Here is a 21,508-nt window from a genome sequence, read left to right on the forward strand (position 1 = left end):
GCCAAAACTTTTGGCAAACTGCCAATTTCCCTCAATTGGGTAAATAGGAAGAAAGCCAATAAATACTGTGATTTTTGAAAACTTATGAATTTTCTAGTGTAGCATTAATTCATAGTAAATTATATTGCAATAGACAGCTGTGTTGCTGGGAAGTCCATCACCACTCATAACACTAGGAAGAAGTGAGGCATTTTTGGGGGTACTGTCCAAAGTATTTGACATGCTAATTTAATTAGCCTTATTGAAATAAACATATTTGATATGCTCCTGAAAATTTGCTAAGTACTAAATGTGGTCAAAATCAGCTCATTTAGCTTTCATAACTGTTTACTTCAAAGTTACCTGGAATAAACATATGAAGATTCCAAAACAATTGTGTTAATTAATACATACTGTTTAAAAAAACAATAGGATCTTCAATATGTAAGCTTTTCATTTATTATGCACACATCAAAGGAGTCTTGTTGGCAAGTTGCCCAAATAAATTCAAATGATAAGCTACATTGCATTATTTGTGGTACCTACTTTTAAACACTAAATCTATGATAACTAGTAACAATAAAATAACATCCTAAACAAAGGACATGTTTATTTATTTTTTTGTTCCTTTATATTACATGCCAATGTAAAAAGTTTGAGCATACTGAAACTTTTCAAACTTTTGCCTGCAACTCATGTCATTAACAGAATAAGAGAAATCAAATCTATAAGACAACAAATTGAAGGTTTATGTATATGCCCAGGAATAGATAAGTTGTACAGAATAACAAGTGGGTTTTCACTTAATATAATGCATTATTATTTACAATACATTTTGAGTAAGACATATTAAACTGTAGCTGTTGCTAGTGAGTGACACAGTGACGTACTCGCGGCGCACGGGACTCCGTCCTCAGTGCAGACGTGTGATAGTGAAAATATCATAAAATATTTAGTCTTAAAATACGCGAATATGATGTCACTGTCGCACTCGCCATGCGCCTACGCGCCTTATGTCACATTTAATCTTAGAGGGCCTCTAATTGCCATGTTCGACCTCCGACATCAAAGCCACTCTAAAAACCACACATTTCGTAATAGGTCACCACCAAAACAATAATACGCGGCACACTTTCGAAGGGATAGGGAGTGACTTAACTTTAGCATACCATTACTCCACTGTCTCTATCGCGCTCGCGACTCGATCCATACAAACAAACAGGACAAAAATACTGTCAAAACTTTACCAAATTAAAACTATTTACACACATCACAAAACTATGACTACAAAACTAAGTTTTATCGATAAACCTGTATGCAAGCAGTAGACTTACCGTATTCAAGTGAACATAAATCCAAAACAGATGTCAGGGTAAGTTTATTGACGAAAACAAGGCACAAAACACAGACAAAACACTTTTTAGATTATATGTTTAATCACAAAGTGATCACTTGGATAAACACGGCATGCACTAACACTGAGCACTAAAGGGGGACGCGACACTTGAACAGTTATGTTTATTTACGAAAGAAACACGACATCACGCAAAATTTCCAACACGTCTGCCGTATCACAATGAGTTGCGGCCATTTTGCTTGCTGTCGAAAAAGAAAGAGATGCACTCCGTCAGCCAACCAATCGCAGAAGGTTAAAATTAGTGCGCTTCACCGATTGGTTATGATAATAGACATAAAATTTACGTTTTGTTACTGCTAGCAATTTTAATGAAAGATTAAAAAAGTTTTACTTCTGCTTTTTCTGGTAAATAGCTTAAATCCTTCAATCATTTTTACACAAGTTTCAGTCATAAGTTAAGCCACGTTGTTGACATAAATGGATACGTTTGATAAATGTATGACCCTTGGACGTAGGTTTTATTTTTTATTTAGCAAAACACTAAAGTTATTTTTTTCAGAGTTGCTCTTGATTTCTCTGTGATTCCATGATCGGGCGACTGGGAGGCAGTGTATTGCTGGGTTTGTTTTGTTTGTGTATGTTACAAAGATGGCGAACAAAACGTGACGTCAAGGACAAAAAAAGTAAAGCCGCCGAGCGAATGGCCGAGCGCGACTTGTGACATATTTTAAAATTATTCTTGTTTACTTTTGTTTTCGGTTTTATTTCTGATAAAATTATTTATTTAAATGGCGATTCGGTGGAATTTTATTCTTTTTATTGTAGTAGTGTTTACGGTATGCTACTCCATAGTCCACAGTAGTTATATTAAGTTTATTTCATTTTATACCTACTGATTTTTTTTTTTACTATGCCCAGTTCAATATTACGGAGTTCGAATGCAGAAGAAGCCACAGGAAATTACACGGAAATGAGAACAAAACAGATTTCGATAGGCACAGTTTCGGTCAGTGGGTTGTCTTAATACAGTAGACTAAAACCATTTTTTTTTTAACTGAGGTCAGAAAAGAAAGAATTCTTGGTCCCTAGGAACTTTTCTCTGTATGGTCATCAGGAATTTTAGTTAAACCAATAGTTTTAAGTCATTCATATATAAGCGAAATCAAATCCTAAAAACCTCATTCATCCCTACCACATATACATTTTTTAGACATTAAGAGTAGATGCATTTGACTTGATTGAGTAACAGTACTAACTGCAAATATTTTCTTATAGTTTTAGAAAGTCCGGTAGAGAAGAGCATCTTAGATTTCGACCTCAGCGCAACTGATGTGATTGACAATGCAAGTGGTATGTTTAAAAAATTTTTTGGCAAATGGCTAACTCACAAAAAACTTACTGGTTTTGATCCTGGCTGGTACAGGTGAACATTAACTCCATGTGTTAATAAATATTTTGATGTAATCCCAAGATTAATAATTCCTTATTATTACATATTTAAAAAAAACAAGTACATTAAGAGTATTATTTATTTGGTACTTTTAACGCATTTTGTTTTATGTTAGACACAGCGTAAGATAAGATGAGCAGAGATGCCATAAGCCTATGAGTCTTCATGCCTTCATGACTAAAACTATAGATTTATTTATTTATTAGGTACACCAACAGCAATACATACACAGAAGTTATAAAAATACGTAAAATTACATTACTGGTATGTATGCCTATTACAGGTATACACATCATTTATAACAACAACACTATTAATATTTAACAAACGTTATTAGTATTTCTGAGCAAGTGTGACTTAAGAACTAGAATAAACTATTTTAATATTTATTGCTATTAATTGCATTCCCATATCTCTGAGATAGATTTATGGTATTACGAACTATTTTCTTAGGAGATTTTCCATTATTGCATCTTCACTAGTCATTTTTTCTCTATGCTTAGACTCATTTTACTTGGCTTGTTTTGATACAATCTGCTCCTAATATCAAAATGCAATTTTCTATGTCTATTTAAGGTCTTGTTTCGTTTAAATCTTCCATGACAAATATCACATTCCATGTTTCTCTCTGTATGCTCTCCCTTCACATGGTCCCAGCGACGAGATGAGGACGAAAATGACATTTCACAATATTCACACTTGTATGGCTTCTCACCAGTGTGTGTTCTTGTGTGAACAAGCAGTGTAGTCTTTGACGCAAACCTTTTTCCGCATTCCGTACAGTCATGATTCTTTTGTTTTGTATGTTTTACAATATGAGCTTCTAGCTTGCTTTTAAAAGCAAAAGTTTTACTGCAACTACCACACGCAAAAGCTTTCCCATTTTCATGAGCAAAGCGAATGTGAATAACTAAATTATGTTTCTGAGAATACTTTTTACCACAGTAATCACATTCAAATATGGATTCAACGTTTGACTTTCTCAACTTTTTACACATTTTGTTTTCAATGTGATGAATGTATGATTTCTTTACTTTGTATGTTTTACCACAGGTTTTACAACAGAGGCATGACACATGACTTTGTTCATGATTTTTGAGATTGCGAAATTTATCGAAATTCTTGCCACAAAAGCTGCAGTAAAGATCACAGTGACTGAACTTCATATGCGCTTTCTGGAAACCTACAGTCCTAAAACTTTTTGGACATTTTGTACACTGAAATTTTTTTGGTCCATGTTGGCTTACATAATGTTGTTTTATCTTCATAGCTGTTGGGAAGATTTTCAAGCAAAACTTACATTTTAAATTATTTAGGTCATCTTTATTGAGTACTATATCACTAAGTGGAATGGACTTCCTCTTCTTAGTTGTCTTTGACTCTTCGCTTTTACTGCTGCACTTTGGCTCCAACTCAAAATCAATGTATAGGTTTAGAGAGTCATTCAATAGTTTTTGAAATCTCTTTTGTAACAAAGTTTGGTCATTTGAGTTTTGGTATTTATCATAATATAATTCAACATCAGAATTACACGAGTCCACTGCTATGAATACTGTTTTAAAATCACAATCAAGTTCACTGAGCTCTTGAGTCTGTTGCAGAAGAGATTTAGCTAAATTGTGCATTCTTTCCATATTACTTCTGCACTGTTTAATAAATTTGTAGCTATTTATAATTATTTCTACACATTGTTGACAAATTGTATCATATTCACTAATGCTATCCACCTGTAAAATAAAACTACATTATATTTATAAAATGATATAACAGGAGGCATACCTTAGGACTGCCCCTACCTGAACAAAATATAGTCTATGTTTCTTTGGGGATAGTATAGCTTTCCAACAGCGACTTTAATACCAGTACAGTAGTTTCTGAGCCTTTAGTTAGGGTACCAACAAGCAAAACATTTTTTTCTTTTTAGCTTTACCTGTGTCCTGAGCATTGTAGAGAATTTTATATTTGAGCTTAGTAACTTACTTTGACCCCCAAAACGTCAGAAATAACTTCATTCATTATTTCAGTTTTCCTATCAGTACCTAAACCAATCTCATCCTGAAGTTTGTAACTAATTTCTGTTTCATTAATAGAATTGAAACACAAGCAACAATAATCAGACTTAGTAGACAGAATATTGCGTAGTATTTTGCTCAAAGTGATCTTAGAAGACATTTTTGTGTGACTGTGATAGGAAACAATAATCGTTCTTTAATTTTGGTACCTATTCGAGCTTATAAATTCATACTTTTGTGTACAAATGTGAGCGAAAAGTAAATAAATAAGAGATTATAAGAGATTTCAACGATAACAATCTGACAGTAATTGAAGTTGACAGTTTGACTTGACTTGATTGGCAGAGAGATTCTGTGTTGCTATTTTAAGACATTCACCAAGAAAATCGGGAGTTTGAAGTCAAAGGACTTATGCCGCCTTAAAAAAATTCCGCCAGGACAACGTTCACCCAGCGGAATCAGTTTTTAGTTGATTTCTCCACAATGGCTGCATACACAATTTGTTTTTACCTTACACAATTATAGGTCGTCATACACTAATTATCTGCATAATTAAAATCTTTAAACTCAACAACATTCTGCTGCCCATTATTTCAGGATGACTTATTGTAAAAAACGATAGGTACTTGATTTTATTAACGCTAAGTTTCGGTCATGCCACATCACTATTTAAGAATTTGCAATAAACTGACAACACTCGTACTGTCAGTTTAGTCTACGAGATTAAAAAACAGACTATGAGACCACATTATATTTTCTACTACAAGATTTGTTTTTAAAAGTTTTCTTTTACACAGCACTTTATTTAGGCAAATATAGTGGATTAATTTGTTCGTTAAGGTTTGGTGATTATTTACAATTTTGTCTGTCATATGCTAAGAGATGGTAAATTAAACAGAAGCCATTTATCATTGATGGGTGTTTAGTTTCTTAAATATGGCAGTAATAAGATCTACTGTCAAATCGTACCCTTGGCAAAAAGTTGCCAGAGTTGAAAATAGAAAAACTAACCAACAATATTATATTACGATAACGAAATTGTACACGTTTTATTAGATTTTTTCAAATTCACCAGATAGTAGCCTATTATTTCTAAATAAGACTCTGTTTGAAATACGACACAAATAATTTAAAAATAATCAAGATTTTAGATTACGGAAATGTTTGGAAGATATTGGTTGGTAGCCGCCATTTTGTTTCATGGCGACGCAACTCAACTGATCTACGTGGGAACTCTTGGAGGTTCTTGAACGAAAAATTTTTAAGCGCGCGGTCTACTTTGAATTTTAATAAGTTTGTTATTATCAAACGGCTTGTTGTTGCCACTGTGACTTTCTTTGTGAAGATGCTACAAGAATCTGAATTAAATATTCTTGTATCTAACGTGTTGGCCGAAAATCGGTTCAGCCATTGTCGATTATGTTTGACGGAAATTCAAGATCACTATGTACGTTTCCACGATTCTGTATCGGTGGACGCCACAAGTTTTGTAACGCTTTCTGAAATTCTTACTAAAGTTTTGGGCGCAGAAGTAAGTTAAACAAACATTACTATTTGTTCTGTTTACGTGGAAATCTAGTCGGCCTAAACGACAGGTGGTGTGTTTTAGTGAGAATCCGTTCATGCCTCTATTTTATTTCAAATCTAACTCCGATAATTGATTGAATTCCCTTCCATCAAAATTATTGCATTTCCATATTTATATCAAGTCCTGTTATTGGCTGGTTAATGTCTTGAAATCGGACTAAGTTCCCAAGTTATAACTTACTAATTTACACTTTGCTGTTTTCAGATCTGCGATGAGATTGCTGGCATTGATGCAGTCTGTATGTCATGTGTTGATAAAGCACTTGAATCCATGAAATTCCTGCTACTATGTGAAAAATCTAATAATTTACTGGACAATGTCTTCAATAACCTTACAAACACACTCAGTGTTCATATTGATGCCACCAAACCAGACCATAATCTCTACATAGAAGTTGGTGAACAGGAATCCCAACTAATTTTAGTTAACAATGAAGCTAAGAAGAAGAAAGCTGTACCAAAAGATATGCTTAGCTGTTCTACATGCAATGAGCAGTACAAAGATATTTTGGAGTTAACTCTCCATAACAAAACAACTCATGGCACATACACTTGTGAGAAGTGCCATGAAACAGTAGATAGTGAAAGTGAACTTATTGCCCATGAAGATAGTCAACAGACTCACATGTGTGCAGAATGCAACACCTTCCGATGCACCGAGGAGAGCTTGAAACAACACCAGGATAAATACCACGGTCTGTTCGTGTGCAAAGACTGTGGCAAGTCTTTCAAAAATTTAGATAAACTACAAATCCATGAACAAAAACATAAATCCAAAAGTGAATGTCCTAAGTGTGGTAAAAGCTATAACACAAAGGGATTCTTTTTGAAACATGTGAAGTTATGTCTGGAAGACCTTTTAGACCCACACCCAATAAGGAGCAATATTAAAAAGACCCACTTTTGTGACAAATGCGGTAAGGGCTACAGCACCCCTGGGGGGTTACGGGTACATAATAGATTTGTGCATGGTAATGCAAAGCCACATGTCTGTAAATATTGTAACAAACAGTTCACGGCACCAAGCTATCTGAAAGTTCACATGGTGAAGCATACTGGAGAAAAGAATTTCAAGTGTGATTTGTGTAGCAGACAGTTTGTCTCCAAGGAGGCATTATTGTACCACACTAGAAGACACATAGGAGACAAGCCATACAGTTGCACATTGTGTGATGAAAAGTTTGTCAATGCGTCAGCTAGGGCTGAACATATCAAATTTAAGCATGTTGGTCCAACCCTGATGTGTGAGATCTGTTCTCGTAAATTCTTTACCCCCAACTTCCTGAGGCAGCATATAAAGAAGCATCATGATCCTTCCAATAAGCTGTATGCTGGCAGGAGTCTGATACCACCCAATGTTCCAGCTGTTGAGAATATGAGAGTTAGATTCATTGATTAAAAATGAAAAATAGTCTAGTGCATCTGGTTCTATGTAATTTATAGTTATAATACATCAGTTACAAAATCAGTATATGTTTGGTCTTCTCAGAAATTATACCATTGTTTTACTCTATTCACAAATAAAGATTATAGGAATTATGAGGTATTTTGATAATATCACCGTGATTCTTTCGCTTGAAGATTTGGTACCCAAAGGCTGAGTTGTAAATAAAATGAGTACCTATAATTTATGTATCTTTGCTATATTTTTGTGTTGTTTGAAATTGAAAAATCAATTGTTTATAGTTTTATTGTCTGCATACAAATAATAAAAATAAAAGAAAACCAATAATAGCTGTTTTATTTTGATTTAATTTCAGTTAGCAGGTATTTATCAACCACACGAATTTAATTTTGTGGCTACTCAACAAGAAAATCATGAATTCAAAGCTTTACCTGTAGCATTAAATTGGCATGAGAAAAAAAATGCGTATTTTTATTTTGATGCTTGATTTTGATAATCGTAACATTGAAAACTTTGAACCGCACAATAATAAACATTCAAACGGTTTAGTAATATAGAAAAGTTGTAGCATATTTAATATTAGTGAAGTTGAGGGTGTCTCGAAATAAATCAGTCTGTGTCAAGCTATCTTGTTGTTTTACTACATGGTGACAGCGGTGCGTGAAATAAATTAAATAATCGTGTAATTGGTGGTTAAAAGTTGTTAATATTGATTGTATTTGCTGTATAAACATATTAATCATCGAGTACAATGGAACATGCGCGACCACCAGCGGAATTGAGCCTGGAAGGAGGGCCCGCCAACCGGGCCGACGCATGGCGTAAATGGTTACGTCAGTTTCAAGTGTTTTTGAAAGCGTCAGGTGTTCATAAGGAGCCGTCGGATGTTCAAGCCAGTTTATTGATAAATTTGATCGGACCGGAGGGATACGACATCTTTACAACGTTTAAATTTGCAGCGGACGAAGACAAAGACAAACTAGAAAAAATTGTTGAACAATTTAATGCCCATTTCGGTACAAAATCTAATACTACCATGGTGAGATTTAAATTCTTCACAAGATGTCAAGAAATTGGTGAGAGCATAGATGAATATGTCACTGCTTTGAAGCTGTTAAGTCAGCGTTGTGAATTTGAACAACTGGAGGATAGCTTATTGCGCGATCGGATTGTGTGTGGGGTCAAGGACACGAGTGTACGCGATAGATTGCTGCGGACAGACGAATTGACTTTAGAGAAGGCGGTAAAAATATGTCAAGCAAATGAAATATCCAACGACGGTGAAAAGCAGATTGAAGGTATTAAAACGGAGGCCTTAAAAAGTGCATCGGTGGACACTATTTGGAAAGGTGGACGGCGAGACGGCCGCCGTAGTGTCAGAGGCGCAAGTTTGAGTGTGGAATCACGGCGTGGGCGCGGAGCTGTCGGCGGCGGCCGGGGCAGCGGCAGCGCGGGCGCCGGCTTGCGTGGCGGCGGCGACGGTGGCGGCGCGTTTGCTGACATGCGCAGCGTTGCAAGCGGGCCAGGCGAGGCGGCCGGGCCCAGCGCGCGCGCCTGTGCGGCCTGCGCTTCGGTACACTGTGATAGCGGTGAACGTTGTGCGGCGCGTAAAGTGAAGTGTTTTAATTGTGGCGGCAAGGGCCATTTCAAGGTAATGTGTCCAGTGCGTAAGTCAAGAAAGGTTTATGAACTGTACGAAGATTACGATGAAGATGATAAGAAAGACTTGTACTACATATCATCATTGGAATATGTGGATACGATTGTGCAAGCAGAAGCCTCGAAGTGGTATGAAACTCTTTATTTATCCTATACAGGCATCGAACATCGTTTCAAATTAGACACAGGTTCGGATCTTAATGTTTTATCAAAAAATGATTATATAAAATTAGGTTTATCTATGTCGAATGTTATTAAAGACCATACTCGTGCAAAATCTTTTTGCGGCAATTTCTTGTCAATTATAGGGTCTTGTATAATCAAATGGATGTATAAGAATGTTACTTATAATTTGAAGTTTATTATATCGGAACAAAACTGTCAGAGCATATTAGGTAAAGATGCCCTTGAACAAATAGGCCTTGTAAAAAGAGTGTTTTCATTGAACTTGGACAATTATAAAAATTTATTTCGGGGTCTAGGGAAATTACCCGGTACTTACACTATTCCTATTGAGAGTAATGCGAGCCCTTGCATATGTCCGGTCAGAAAAATCCCATTGGGTGTGAGAGACCAACTTAAAGAGGAATTGACTCGCATGGAAAGGTTAGGGTGATACGAAAGGTTCATCATCCTACATCCTGGGTTAATGGTATTGTTATGGCAGGAAAAAAAGATGGTAGCTTTCGAATATGTCTAGATCCGCGGCCACTAAATCGAGTAATACGACGTCAACATTATCCTTTGCCTACATTGACTGAAATAGCGACCAAGTTGAAAGGTGCGCGGTATTTTAGTAAACTAGATGCAAAATCTGGCTTTTGGATGATACAGCTGGATGACAAGAGTGCTGACTTGTGTACATTTGGGACGCCATTCGGCCGGTACCAATATTTACGTTTGCCATACGGCATAAATTCGGCTTCTGAGGTGTTTCATGCTCGAGTTAGGCAGTTGTTAGAAGACCTGGAAGGCGTCGACTCATTCGTTGATGACGTCATCGTCTGGGGTTCTACTAAGGAGGAGCATGATGAGCGCCTTCGAAGCCTTCTGGAGAGCCAATGAGGTAGGTATAAAATTCAATCCAGAAAAGTGTGAGTTCGGTGTGAATGAGGTTACTTATTTGGGCCATAGATTTAGTATTGATGGTATGAAAATAGACCAAACTAAATTAAAGGCGATTACTAATATGCCGAGTCCAACAGATCGTTCATCACTCGAACGCTTCCTCGGTATGGTTAATTATGTTAGTAAATTTATTCCTCATTATTCGGAAAAGGTTGCACCGTTGCGTAATTTGTTGAAAAAAGATAGTGAGTGGTGTTGGGGTGAGTGCGAGGAGGTCGTGGTAAGCGAGTTGAAGCGTGCGTTGTGTGTGGCGCCCGTGCTGGCGCTGTTCGAGCCGCGCGAACCCGCCGTGCTGTCGGTGGACGCGAGCGCGCGCGCTCTCGGCGCGGTGCTGCTGCAGGCCGGCCGACCTGTCGAATTCGCTTCAATGACGCTCACGGACACACAGCAAAGATACGCTCAAATTGAAAAGGAGATGCTGGCAATAGTTTTCGCTTTGGAAAGGTTTCATCAATACATCTTTGGAAAAAATGATGTAATCGTTGAAACCGATCACAAACCTTGGAGGCTTTGTTCAAAAGTCACTTGACTCTGTGCCGGCTAGACTTCAGCGAATGATGCTTCGCGTGCAGCGTTATGACTTTCAGGTAAAGTATACGCCGGGAAAATATATGTTTGTTGCCGACACTTTATCTAGGGCCCCGCTTCCTGATTTATTAAATAATAAGGTATCGGAGGAACTCGAAGAACAGACATGTTTCTTAATACAAAACCTAAGATTTAGTGGTGGTCGGCTTGAAACTGTAAGGGTGCATACTGAACGAGATGAGGAATGTCAAACTTTAATTAATTATGTATTGAACGGCTGGCCCATTAACAAGTACAATGTGAAAGAAATAGCTCGCCCGCATTGGAGCTACAGAGAGTGTTTGGAATATGTTGATGGAACGTTGTTAATGAATAACTTGGTATTTATTCCTAAAACACTCAGGTCGGAGATGATAGAACGCGTGCACGAGGGACATCTCGGTATAGACAGGTGCAAGAGGCGTGCGCGTGACGTCATGTTTTGGCCAGGGATGTCACGCGACGTGGAGCGCGCTGTGCGTGCGTGTCGAGTGTGCTCGCTGCATGCACCCCTGCCGCAGCGCGAGCCGATCATAGCACACCACATACCTGGGTTACCATGGGCAAAGATAGGCTCGGATATTTTTGAAGTCAATAAGAAATATTTCTTGATACTAGTCGATTATTTTTCAAATTTCGTGGAAGTTTCGCCGTTAACAAGTATTTCTTCAAAGCAGGTGATATTAGCCATGAGGGATCAATTTGCCAGGCATGGCATACCCCAGGAATTGATATCTGACAATGGACCTGCCTATTCCTCTAAGGAGTTTAGAAATTTTGTTGAGAACTGGGGATTTAAGCACTCGACATCGTCACCTAATTATCCGCAGTCAAACGGACGTAGTGAGCGTGCAGTGCGAACAATAAAGGCTTGATATCCAAGTCAGTACATTCGAATGAAGATTTCTATTTAAGCTTGCTTAATTACAGAGCAACGCCACGAGATGGCATAGCGAGCCCTGCCCAATTGCTGATGGGCCGAAGGTTAAATACTCGTCTTCCGTGTCACCATAATAAACTGTTGCCAGAAAGGGACAATACAGCTGATTATAACAACTTGATACGAAATCAAATTAGAAGCAAATCGTGGTACGACTCTCGTGCCCGGCCGCTTCCTGAATTAAAAGTAGGCGACAACGTTGTGGCGCTGGAGGGGCCGCGCCGGGAGTATGCGCGAGTGCTGCGGCGCGCGGCCCAGCCTCGCTCGTACTTCGTGCTCGATGGTGCGGGCAGGGTGCTGCGTAGGAATCGTAGGCACCTAGTGAGGGTTAGTTCTCCTGATCCTGAGCCGTCTCCCGCGACATCGTCGCAACAGACGACTTGTGAGGACGATGTCACCCAGGAAGATACTGGATTAAACCATTCTTCTAGCGAGTCGGAATGTTACGATTCCTGTCCTGAACTATATGATAATGTATCTCCAAAATCATCAGTTGGCCAAATACAAAATAAGCGAACTGAAAGGGCAGCTGCAAGGGTAGCTAAAGAAAAGTTAAAATTTATGAATTAATTACCTAAAACCCCATATTTACCTACTTATTATTATAATATTAATTCATTGAATAATGTCTTGATCAGGTTGATGAGTAGGTATTAATATGTTCATTTTGCATGTTTGCTTATAATTGAAACCAATTTACTTTGTGGAAAGAAAAATATATCTATTATTGTTGTATCGTACTTCTATTATTCTATTAATATTTTAGAATGTGTGTAATTAATTATTATGTAGATATTGTTACACTCTTATTTTGTTTTAAGATGGTTGTAAACAATATGAGGGATATGATAATTATATGTAACGTGTATTACTGATTCCCATTTTGAGTGTAAAAGCGATAAGGTAGGTAATTAGGTATATATGTATAAATAACTTGCAGTATTAAGTTTAAATTAAAATTGTATTGCAACTAAATATAGCTCCTATTCCTTGGGTCACATCATTGTTACTGTACTTACTTATGTTTTTATTTTGTTGCAACTTGTATGGTTACTATTTAAGTATGCTAAGCTCAACCTACATTAAAATGTTATTGTTTAAGGAGGGAGATGTAGCATATTTAATATTAGTGAAGTTGAGGGTGTCTCGAAATAAATCAGTCTGTGTCAAGCTATCTTGTTGTTTTACTACAAAAGTAATATAGGTTTGCCTATAAATGCCCTTTTTCAATAGCACATATTTGAAAAAAAATTATATATTCAGTTCTTCAGAAGGGATTTTGTTGACAGACACTTGCAATGCATAAGAAGTTTCAGCTCCAGGCACAAACAGCTTGCTATGTGGATTGTAATGCCTGGGCACATGCTTCCTTAGCTGATGTTCCGTGACGAACTTAACATGACAAATAGGACACTCTTTCGTAGGGCCGAAGTGTTTTCGTCTCTTGTGCATCATCCTCCGAGAAGCCGAAAGGAAAGTTTCACTGCATAAGTCGCACGGAAAAGGTCGTTCACCAGTATGCAGTCGCGTGTGGTAAACTAAAGCTGCTTGAGTAACAAATTTACCCCCACAGAGTTCACAATGAAAATTCTTCTCTTTCGTATGCTTGACTATATGATTATTTAATCTACTTATTGCATCAAACTTTTTGCCACACCAATTGCAAGATAGTACATTTCCAAATCCATGGTCTGTTTTCAAATGTGTGCGTAAACCATTCTTTCTTGCATATCCCTTGAGACAAATATCACAAAAGAACTGTGGCTGCTGTTCATAGACAGTGCCACAAATTTTGAGATGAAGTTTAAAAGTTTGTTTGTTGAGAAATGATTTGTTGCAGTGCGGACACTTATTTACTTCATGTTTATCTAAATGTGCTCGTAATTCCTTTTTTGATGGGAACTGAACAAAGCACAATTTGCATATAGCAGCCACATGGTGAAACTTGTCATGTATTTTCAACATTTTGTTTGTGCTTAACATTTTAGGGCATTTTGGACACTTTATTTTCTTAGGGTAGTGCACTCTTTCGGAGTGCTCATCAAGTTTCGCCTGTGAGGTGAAGATCTTGGGGCACTGGGTGCAAGCGAGCTTGTCATTACTGTGCAGTTTCCGGTGTCTGACGAGGGTACACATGGATTTGAATCGTTCCCCGCATTCTTCACATATTGCATTGGAATTTTGTTTCTTCATTCTATGACATGGCTGTTTAGCTTTGAGCACTTCTCGTAGTTTCCTCAAGGCTGTCTTTTTACTCCGTGCGAGGCTTTTTCTACTGGTAAACATAAGATTCTCATCTTGTTTTATCATTAAGAAAATGGTTTGAACATTAGGACCTGTGCTTGATGATTGTTCTAGACTAGTGTCCAATTTATTTAGGACCATATTCCAGTTCTCATTGGAAGACTGACATAACTTCTTGAATAAATAAGAGTTAATTGTCATTGTGGCACAGTTCATGCACAGGACTTGTGGCAGAGAAGGCTCCTCAACTACCTGGAAATATAATTTTATTTATTAGTTACTGTAAATAAACAAGGACAAATCCAAGTACTGTTTCCGGCACTTGAATATTGATGATATTAACTGATGAATTTCATGGCACTGCTTTAAGATACAGAATATCAATTTACATATCGTCGTCTTAGAGTGAAAACCTCGAAAATGCATTTTTTTTTCAATATTTTTTTATTGCATTTCTTGGAAGATAATCGTAAAAAATATCGAATACTAATGATTATCCTGAAAATTTATTTTTTGCACTAACGAGGTTTTCACTCTAAGGCGTCGATATTTGAATTTAATTTAATAATATTTTTTGGTTATTATATAAAATGCATTAAAAGAGATAAAAATAGGAATAGGACATTACTATGTATCATTTATAAAGATTTTTGTGTTTCCTATTATGAAATACTTATGGCAGTGAATTTTTCAATTTACAAAATCTTCAGTATCTGGGACATGCTGAGACACTTGCTCCTGTTAGGGAGACTTGTAACTGTAACAGACAAGGCACAGTAACGTAACTCTATGGAGGTCACTGCAGTCTTGCTGCCTACAACCAGCAAAATAAAATAAATGTACTGCCTTTTTACCATAACAAACACAAACATTGGTTGATGTGTGTAACAAAATAGCTAGTAGATCAATGTAAGGGACAGTACTCACTCCTAACTCGGCGAACATAGAGGCAAAGGTAAGACTTTCGTCTAAATACGGTCGCTGGAGCTTTACTGAATCTTCTAACGATACTTCTTGCTGTTCCGTCGAACCAAAACATAACCTACAAATGTGCTCAGATTCACTCGTCAAATACTTCAACCCTGGCATTACTATTTCAACTTCTTCGTCCATTTTTATTAGATTTAGATTACCATTTACTGATTTAATTGTACGAAAATATTTAAAATATTTTGCTAACTTTGAAGCAAGAATTTCATAGATCTATCTTGACAAATGACATTGGCTGTCACTTGATAGTCACAGATTCTTTTACATTTCATGATCGAGATCGTAAGATGAACTATTGTAAAAAGTTCATGAATTTCCCCGATCATAGTTAATTATATGAATTTAAGTATTTGTTTATTGAAAAGGTATAAAATTATACATAAGTAACTATTTCTATTGTGACGTATGAAGTGTATAAAACAGTTTAATAGATAGGTAGGTAATTAATTGGTATTGCAACAACTTGTCTTGAGACTTCACATAGCATAGATATAGGCATTAAAACCAAAATATTTTTGAATCAAGGTCAACCCAAATTGCATTTATTTTTGTGCAGTTTAGCTGTTTATTTTTTGTAACGACGACTTCAAGACCTGTCTATTATGTTTCATATTTAAGTATTTGTATTCAAGAAACAAGTATCATTGAAAATAAAACAAGGTAAGGAATATTCAAGCTTAAAGTGATAACAACGCTAATTATTAATAAAAAAAATATACCTATCTTTAACTTCCACAAGATAAGTAAATATTTATTTTCACTATCAAAATGTTAAGGACAACCTAGACGATCAATTAAATTGCGCTTTACGAATTGTGCAGGTTAATTCACCGCTTAGAGTTAATATTGAAGATTGCACAATGATTTTTGGCACAAAAATTCTTCATTGTAGTTTAATATTAAGCAATTAAAATGATCATCTAGTTAACAATTATTGTGTAGGTATTTAATTCGAAATAATATATAAGGGAAAGATTTTTATCACAATTCTCTATAGGAAAACAAATAGATAGGTAGGTACATTTGTGCCTCCTACGCAACGCTCTTTTTATAGCCTAATTGCGTCTAAAAATCTAGTTTTGTTCAAACGTCACTGGTTCCAGGCGACCGGGCCATTATTAGGAATTACTAATGCGCCAAAAGTGTTATGTTCAGGAAATTCTTTAATTACATATAGGAACTTAAGGATAAGTAACGTGAAACTGATAAAACGGACCTTATTACTGATACTTCGCTATCCGTCTGTACGTTCGTCCGTCTGTCACAAGAGTTTATCTCATGAACCGTGATAGTTAGATAGTTGAGAGATGATATATTTCTGTTGCCACTATATGTAATAACAAACATTAAAAATAAGAATAAAATGAACATTTTTGAGGCTTCAATAAATAAATAATATCATACATGATTTTTATGGCCGATCTGTAACTACTTGTACATCATCATCTCCAGAGCCTTATCCCAACTAAGTTGGGTACAGCTTCCAGTCTAACAGAATGGAACTGAGTACTTAGTCTTACAAGTAACTACTGCCTATCTGACACCCTCAACTCAGTTATCCGGGCAACGAACGGTAAGTAATCACACTTACTGACTACCCATAAGATCGGCAAACACGACAACATGCCACAGTCGCTGGTATCCAAAATATACTTAGAAAGTACATACACACATAGTTTTTTGTTGATACTTGCCTTACCTGGACCACCGCTTTTTTTTACTTTAAATACTAATGTTATAAAAAGATCATTTTTTTTGTTGTCCGTGTGTGGCTCCGAATCTGCCAACCAGATTTGAAAAATTCTCTCGCTATCGGGAAGCTGGTTTGGAAAAGTGTTCACCCGGGATGTGGGTAAATTTTATTATACATACTTATCTTTAATGCTTACAGATGGCGTCGCTTACACCAGTCACGTTGTCCGGCGACAACCTGGGCCAACGTCACCGACACCTCAACAGCTTAGTGCGCGAGGCTCATGAGAGCGGAGCCAAGTTCCCTGATGTGGAGGCTCTGCCCGAACTGTCTCCGCTCGACCGACTCTTCAAGATAGACCTCGCCGTCAAACTGCAACATGTGCACTACATAATACATAACCTGAAACACGACGACATGCTGTACGTGAGCAGAGCCCTGAGAGCGACCTGGCTAGTACACCACCAGGACATCATTAACCCCAAACACTTGGAAGACGTTCTCTTCCCAGAGATGCTGGCGCCGGCGGTCACCAGAATGAAACACTGGCTCTACATCAACCTGCGAGAGCCAGCAATGTGCCAGCAGTTCTATCAGCACTTCAAACCGAACTCCTTTGACTATGCCATAAAGTTCCTTAACCACTGCAGCCAAGACTTCATACTGGAGGAGGTTCCCAACATACTGGCAAAGATATCCTGTCATTATTTGAAGGTACTGTGTGAGAAATGTCCTCGAGTTGCTAAAATATACTTCGATGCGTTGGCGACGGATGATGATGTGAAAACGCGCTATCTCGCACAAGAGAAGGTCTACTACAACAGCGTGAAGTATGTGCTGAAGTCGGACGCCGATGTGTTCCTCGACATCACGGAGAAGTATTTCAACATGAACAGCTTTAGTCGCCTCAGTCCATCGGCGACTGACTACATCGTGCGCTGTCACAAAGCTAGATTGTGGAGCAAGTTGGAGCTGTATGCGGCGTATATCCTGCATATCCCGAGCCTCGCCGCTCGGCTCAGCGTCGAGGAGTGTCAGGAAGTAGTGCTGCAGCTCGCTCGGGCGAGCTACCTGCAGCATTGGTTCAGTTATAAAGTTGTGGAGCCACTGATCAAGCGACTCAGTCCCGACAAGAGAGCCGCATTCAAGAAACGAGTGTTCGTGGAGAAGGATGTGGGAGAGTCTGTGCCCGACTGGCCCTACTCCACGCCGGATCCTCCGCGCCGGGCTGAGTCTGGTTCACACGTATTCGACGACGAGGAATTTAGTTCAGTTCACAGTAGAAAAAAAATTACAAAGCGGATAGTAAAAAAGAAGAAAGGGCCCGGGGCCGGAAGTCATTACTCCGAAATTGTAGAATGTCCAACCGATAACACTGAGTTAGACCGATTGTTCAATGAATTTCGTTTTATCGGGTTCGACCGGGCTCTGCACGAGCTTGGACAGCGGTTACAGGCTGCGAGTTCAGTTGAGAGACGGCGCGATATTTTCCTCGTGTTGGTGAGCAAGACCGGCGGCCGTAGTGAAGCTGTGTCGGCGCTATTACGTTTAGCAGCACGTCACAGTAACGAACCGCCACACATACGCGCCTCTATACTGCGCAGTCTCGTGAAGCGTGCCAACGTGTGGCGTCTGCCTGCTGACGTCTGGCAACATTTGCTGGAGTTCGGCCATGGTCTCGGACTCGACGGGGGACCTCCCGAAGCCGCGTGCCGTGAGGGGCTGCATGCCGTTGTGATTCGCCAATTACTAGCTGGCAAATGTGAACAAGCTGTCTGCGTCGCCTTTTTGAAGGATTTTACCACACTGGCGGAATATTCCCTGAAGAAAGACGAACGCGAGTGTCTTGCTGTCGGTCTTCAGAACATGTTAGCAGCTTCAGCTTCAGACGCAGAGCCGTCAGAAGCCGCAGAACGGCTCGGTCAGATGCTTGATATCATTTTTAATTATGGCCTTGGTGTCGCCTCAGCAATGCCCACGGTTATGGCTGTGAAAAGTTTAGCTTTGCGTGATGCAGAAGTTTCTCACTACTTATTAAGACGGCTATACGATGCTAGAATTGGACGCCGTGAATTACTCCGTGAGAATTTAAAGTTTCGATGTGATCAGGCAGCGTTTCTTAACGCACTACGTCACGACCCAGCCGCTCTCGAAATGGAGACTATCGCAAATGAGATAGCTTTAGGCGAAAAGGGCTATGATGTATTTATTTCAAAAATTGTGGTATACTTCAACCATGACAAAGATGATATTACGGGCCGGCTAACTCACGTATTTCAGGAGAGAGTTTCAAAACGACCGGAAAACCGAAGGGAGATTATAAGAAATACTTATATTCGTAGAAGACGTCCTAAGGAGGTCAATTTGACCCGAGCGCTTACGAGTCTTCTGTGCCAACAGTTTGGGAAAGTCTTGACTGAATCGGACACAGAAGGCTCCTCATATGCGACGTATGGCGCAGCGCTAAGGGCGTGCGCACACCGCGCCCGGCCAGCCATCAACTTGGCGGAGTCTGGCTGGCGCAAGGCTGGTGTGAAGGCTGTCGCGACGCTCGCGATGCGCTGTCGGGAAGCAGAGAGAGCCTCGCTAACTCGTGCGCTAGCGGCCGAGCGGCGCACGGTGAGAGTAGCCTTAGCGCTCAGCATGCGCTCTGCGGGCGGCGCAGTGCTCGACACCTTCGCGGCAGCAGTCAAGCTGCGCCCAGCAGTCGCGCTGCGAGTGGCGTTGCTGTACTTCCGACGCGCAGGTGCTGGCGCTGACCTCAGGGTGTGGGATATGGTTAAACCTCTGCTCTCCAGTGTCGACCTGAGACCACGCGAGTGGCTCCATAAATTTCTCGGAAACACCCACTGGCTACCGTCTACCATTAAACCTGATTATTGCGCCTTGTTTTATCTTACTATTTATAAAATTCCATATTCAAATTCCACTCAGGTACTTGAACATGTGTGTACGCTTCTTCCAGAGATTAAACAAAGCACGCTTGAAAACGTTCTGCTTTGTATGTTTGATAGGACTGAAGAGGATGAGGTACCGGTGATACCCTTTCCCGCACTGTATGTTAGATATCTGATGTTGGCTAGAAGTGATGAGGATTTCGAAGAAAGGTGTAGTAAGATCGGTAATCAGTTTTTGGAGATCTTAGAAAACCTACGCAGTGAACGAGAGAAGGACTTTGAAAGAAGATTGCATCAGATTTTGGCTTGTTTAAAATATAACGCTGCGTGTTTTAACACTGACTATACTTGTTATTTGTCAGTGATAGAGAAAATCTTAGCGTGGATGCAAACATTCATGCTGAAAGAGGACTACTTTGATGTGTATGTGAAGATACATCTTACAATGTTGTACTACAGAGCGGTGAGGCAGAGCATGAAACAGATGCCGGACGTGTTCGCTGATGTGAAGCGGAGGAAGTCGGAGGGCGTGGAGGCTGTGGGCTTCGTCCTCGGGAGGTACATAGTGAAGGAGTTGGCCCAGCTTGTGGAAACATACTTCGACTCCATAATAGAGCTGTATTCTGGTGCTCTGGATGGCTACTTAGATCAGTTTACGGGCGGGAGATCGAGATCAATATTCATTGGAGCCGTGCTTCGGGGTATGATGGCGGACGGAGTGGGTCTGCAGCGGCGCTTGGTGGTGTATGAGTTAAGAGATCGATACGATGTGGACGAGGCTACGAGAACAGACATCATAAAACAACTAGAACAGGATAAGGCGCTTGAGATTTTCGTTTATGCTGAACTTGTTTAATGTAACTAGTTTCTGGCAGCGGTTTCGTCAGCGTTTTGTGTCCTGTAGTTTTTTAATGTTTAGTATACATAGTCTTAGATCAATGCTGTTATCTATGTTGTCACATTTGGTGCTCTCATCGCCGACCCGCTTTCATTTGCTTTTCTGGTACTTTAAATACCTATTCGAATTGATTTCCTGCCTCTTGAATTAGCCTTTAGGTCTAACCACGCCACTTAGGCATAGGCAACAACTATTTATATTGTCTGTGTGTAAAGCCTACCTTCGTACTAATAATCATGTTTTACATTCGCATTTTTATTGCATTTTTATGTTATGTAGTGAATTTAGGTACTAAATTTTATGTTGTTTTAAATCTTGCTATGTTATGTATGATAGTATTTTTTTATTTACTGTTTTATTTACCTCTGTATTTAATTAATTATAATTATGATGTAGTCGTTTTCACAATTTATTAAAATATTATTATCTATCATTTATTCATTTTTATTTTTTACTTGATTCATTTATTTATTTTTATTTTATTTTTTAAACGTATCAGTTGTACAATCGTTTTTTTTTCAACAAATAGTTAGTAAAGGACCGCCTAGACGATGAATTAAATTGCGCAATCCGAAACTACCGAATTGATTTTAAAAATTCTTTCACTATTAGAGAGCATATAGCTCTTATCGAGTAACAGGCTATATTTTTTTTTAATGGCGCTTTTTATTTTTATTTTCTTGTGCAATTGTAAATACGTAG

At 38.6% G+C, this 21,508-nt stretch overlaps 5 protein-coding genes across 7 annotated transcripts in view; 2 read left to right on the forward strand and 3 right to left on the reverse strand.

Annotated features, from left to right (window-relative positions):
- Positions 1–1,619, reverse strand: part of LOC110379761 (rho guanine nucleotide exchange factor 11) — a 180,438-nt gene extending 178,819 nt beyond the window's left edge. For both annotated transcript variants that reach the window (XM_064042478.1, XM_064042477.1), the window contains exon 1: positions 1,314–1,619. The gene's annotated coding sequence lies outside the window, so the exon portion shown is untranslated. The remainder of the gene's footprint in view (positions 1–1,313) is intronic.
- Positions 1,620–2,010: 391 nt separating this feature from the next.
- On the forward strand, positions 2,011–21,067 carry LOC110382566 (uncharacterized). 2 transcript variants are annotated; one of them, XM_049851709.2, is made up of 4 exons: positions 2,011–2,172; positions 2,255–2,342; positions 2,612–2,686; positions 17,210–21,067. In XM_049851709.2, the coding sequence occupies exons 3-4, from the start codon at positions 2,678–2,680 to the stop codon at positions 20,762–20,764; spliced, it is 3,564 nt and encodes a 1,187-aa protein (XP_049707666.2). In that variant the 5' UTR covers positions 2,011–2,172; positions 2,255–2,342; positions 2,612–2,677; the 3' UTR covers positions 20,765–21,067. The 2 variants fall into 2 exon arrangements, with proteins under 2 accessions (XP_049707666.2, XP_063898556.1); XM_064042486.1 differs by lacking the exons at positions 2,011–2,172; positions 2,255–2,342; positions 2,612–2,686 and adding an exon at positions 15,780–15,978 and having other exon boundaries at positions 17,210–21,066.
- On the reverse strand, positions 2,630–4,546 carry LOC110382565 (zinc finger protein OZF). Its single transcript, XM_064042487.1, has one exon. It carries the CDS (start codon positions 4,418–4,420, stop codon positions 3,269–3,271), a length of 1,152 nt encoding a protein of 383 aa, XP_063898557.1. The 5' UTR covers positions 4,421–4,546; the 3' UTR covers positions 2,630–3,268.
- LOC110382563 (zinc finger protein 26) lies at positions 5,958–8,111 on the forward strand. Its single transcript, XM_021343196.3, has 2 exons — positions 5,958–6,329; positions 6,591–8,111. The coding sequence occupies exons 1-2, from the start codon at positions 6,144–6,146 to the stop codon at positions 7,782–7,784; spliced, it is 1,380 nt and encodes a 459-aa protein (XP_021198871.3). The 5' UTR covers positions 5,958–6,143; the 3' UTR covers positions 7,785–8,111.
- LOC110382562 (gastrula zinc finger protein XlCGF57.1) lies at positions 13,318–15,564 on the reverse strand. Its single transcript, XM_021343195.3, has 2 exons — positions 15,256–15,564; positions 13,318–14,580 (listed from the first exon to the last, which is right to left on the reverse strand). Exons 1-2 carry the CDS (start codon positions 15,439–15,441, stop codon positions 13,336–13,338), a joined length of 1,431 nt encoding a protein of 476 aa, XP_021198870.3. The 5' UTR covers positions 15,442–15,564; the 3' UTR covers positions 13,318–13,335.
- Positions 21,068–21,508: the final 441 nt, after the last annotated feature.

The sequence above is a fragment of the Helicoverpa armigera genome, chromosome 28 (assembly GCF_030705265.1).
Source record: "Helicoverpa armigera isolate CAAS_96S chromosome 28, ASM3070526v1, whole genome shotgun sequence".
Classification (NCBI taxonomy): Eukaryota; Metazoa; Arthropoda; class Insecta; order Lepidoptera; family Noctuidae; genus Helicoverpa; species Helicoverpa armigera.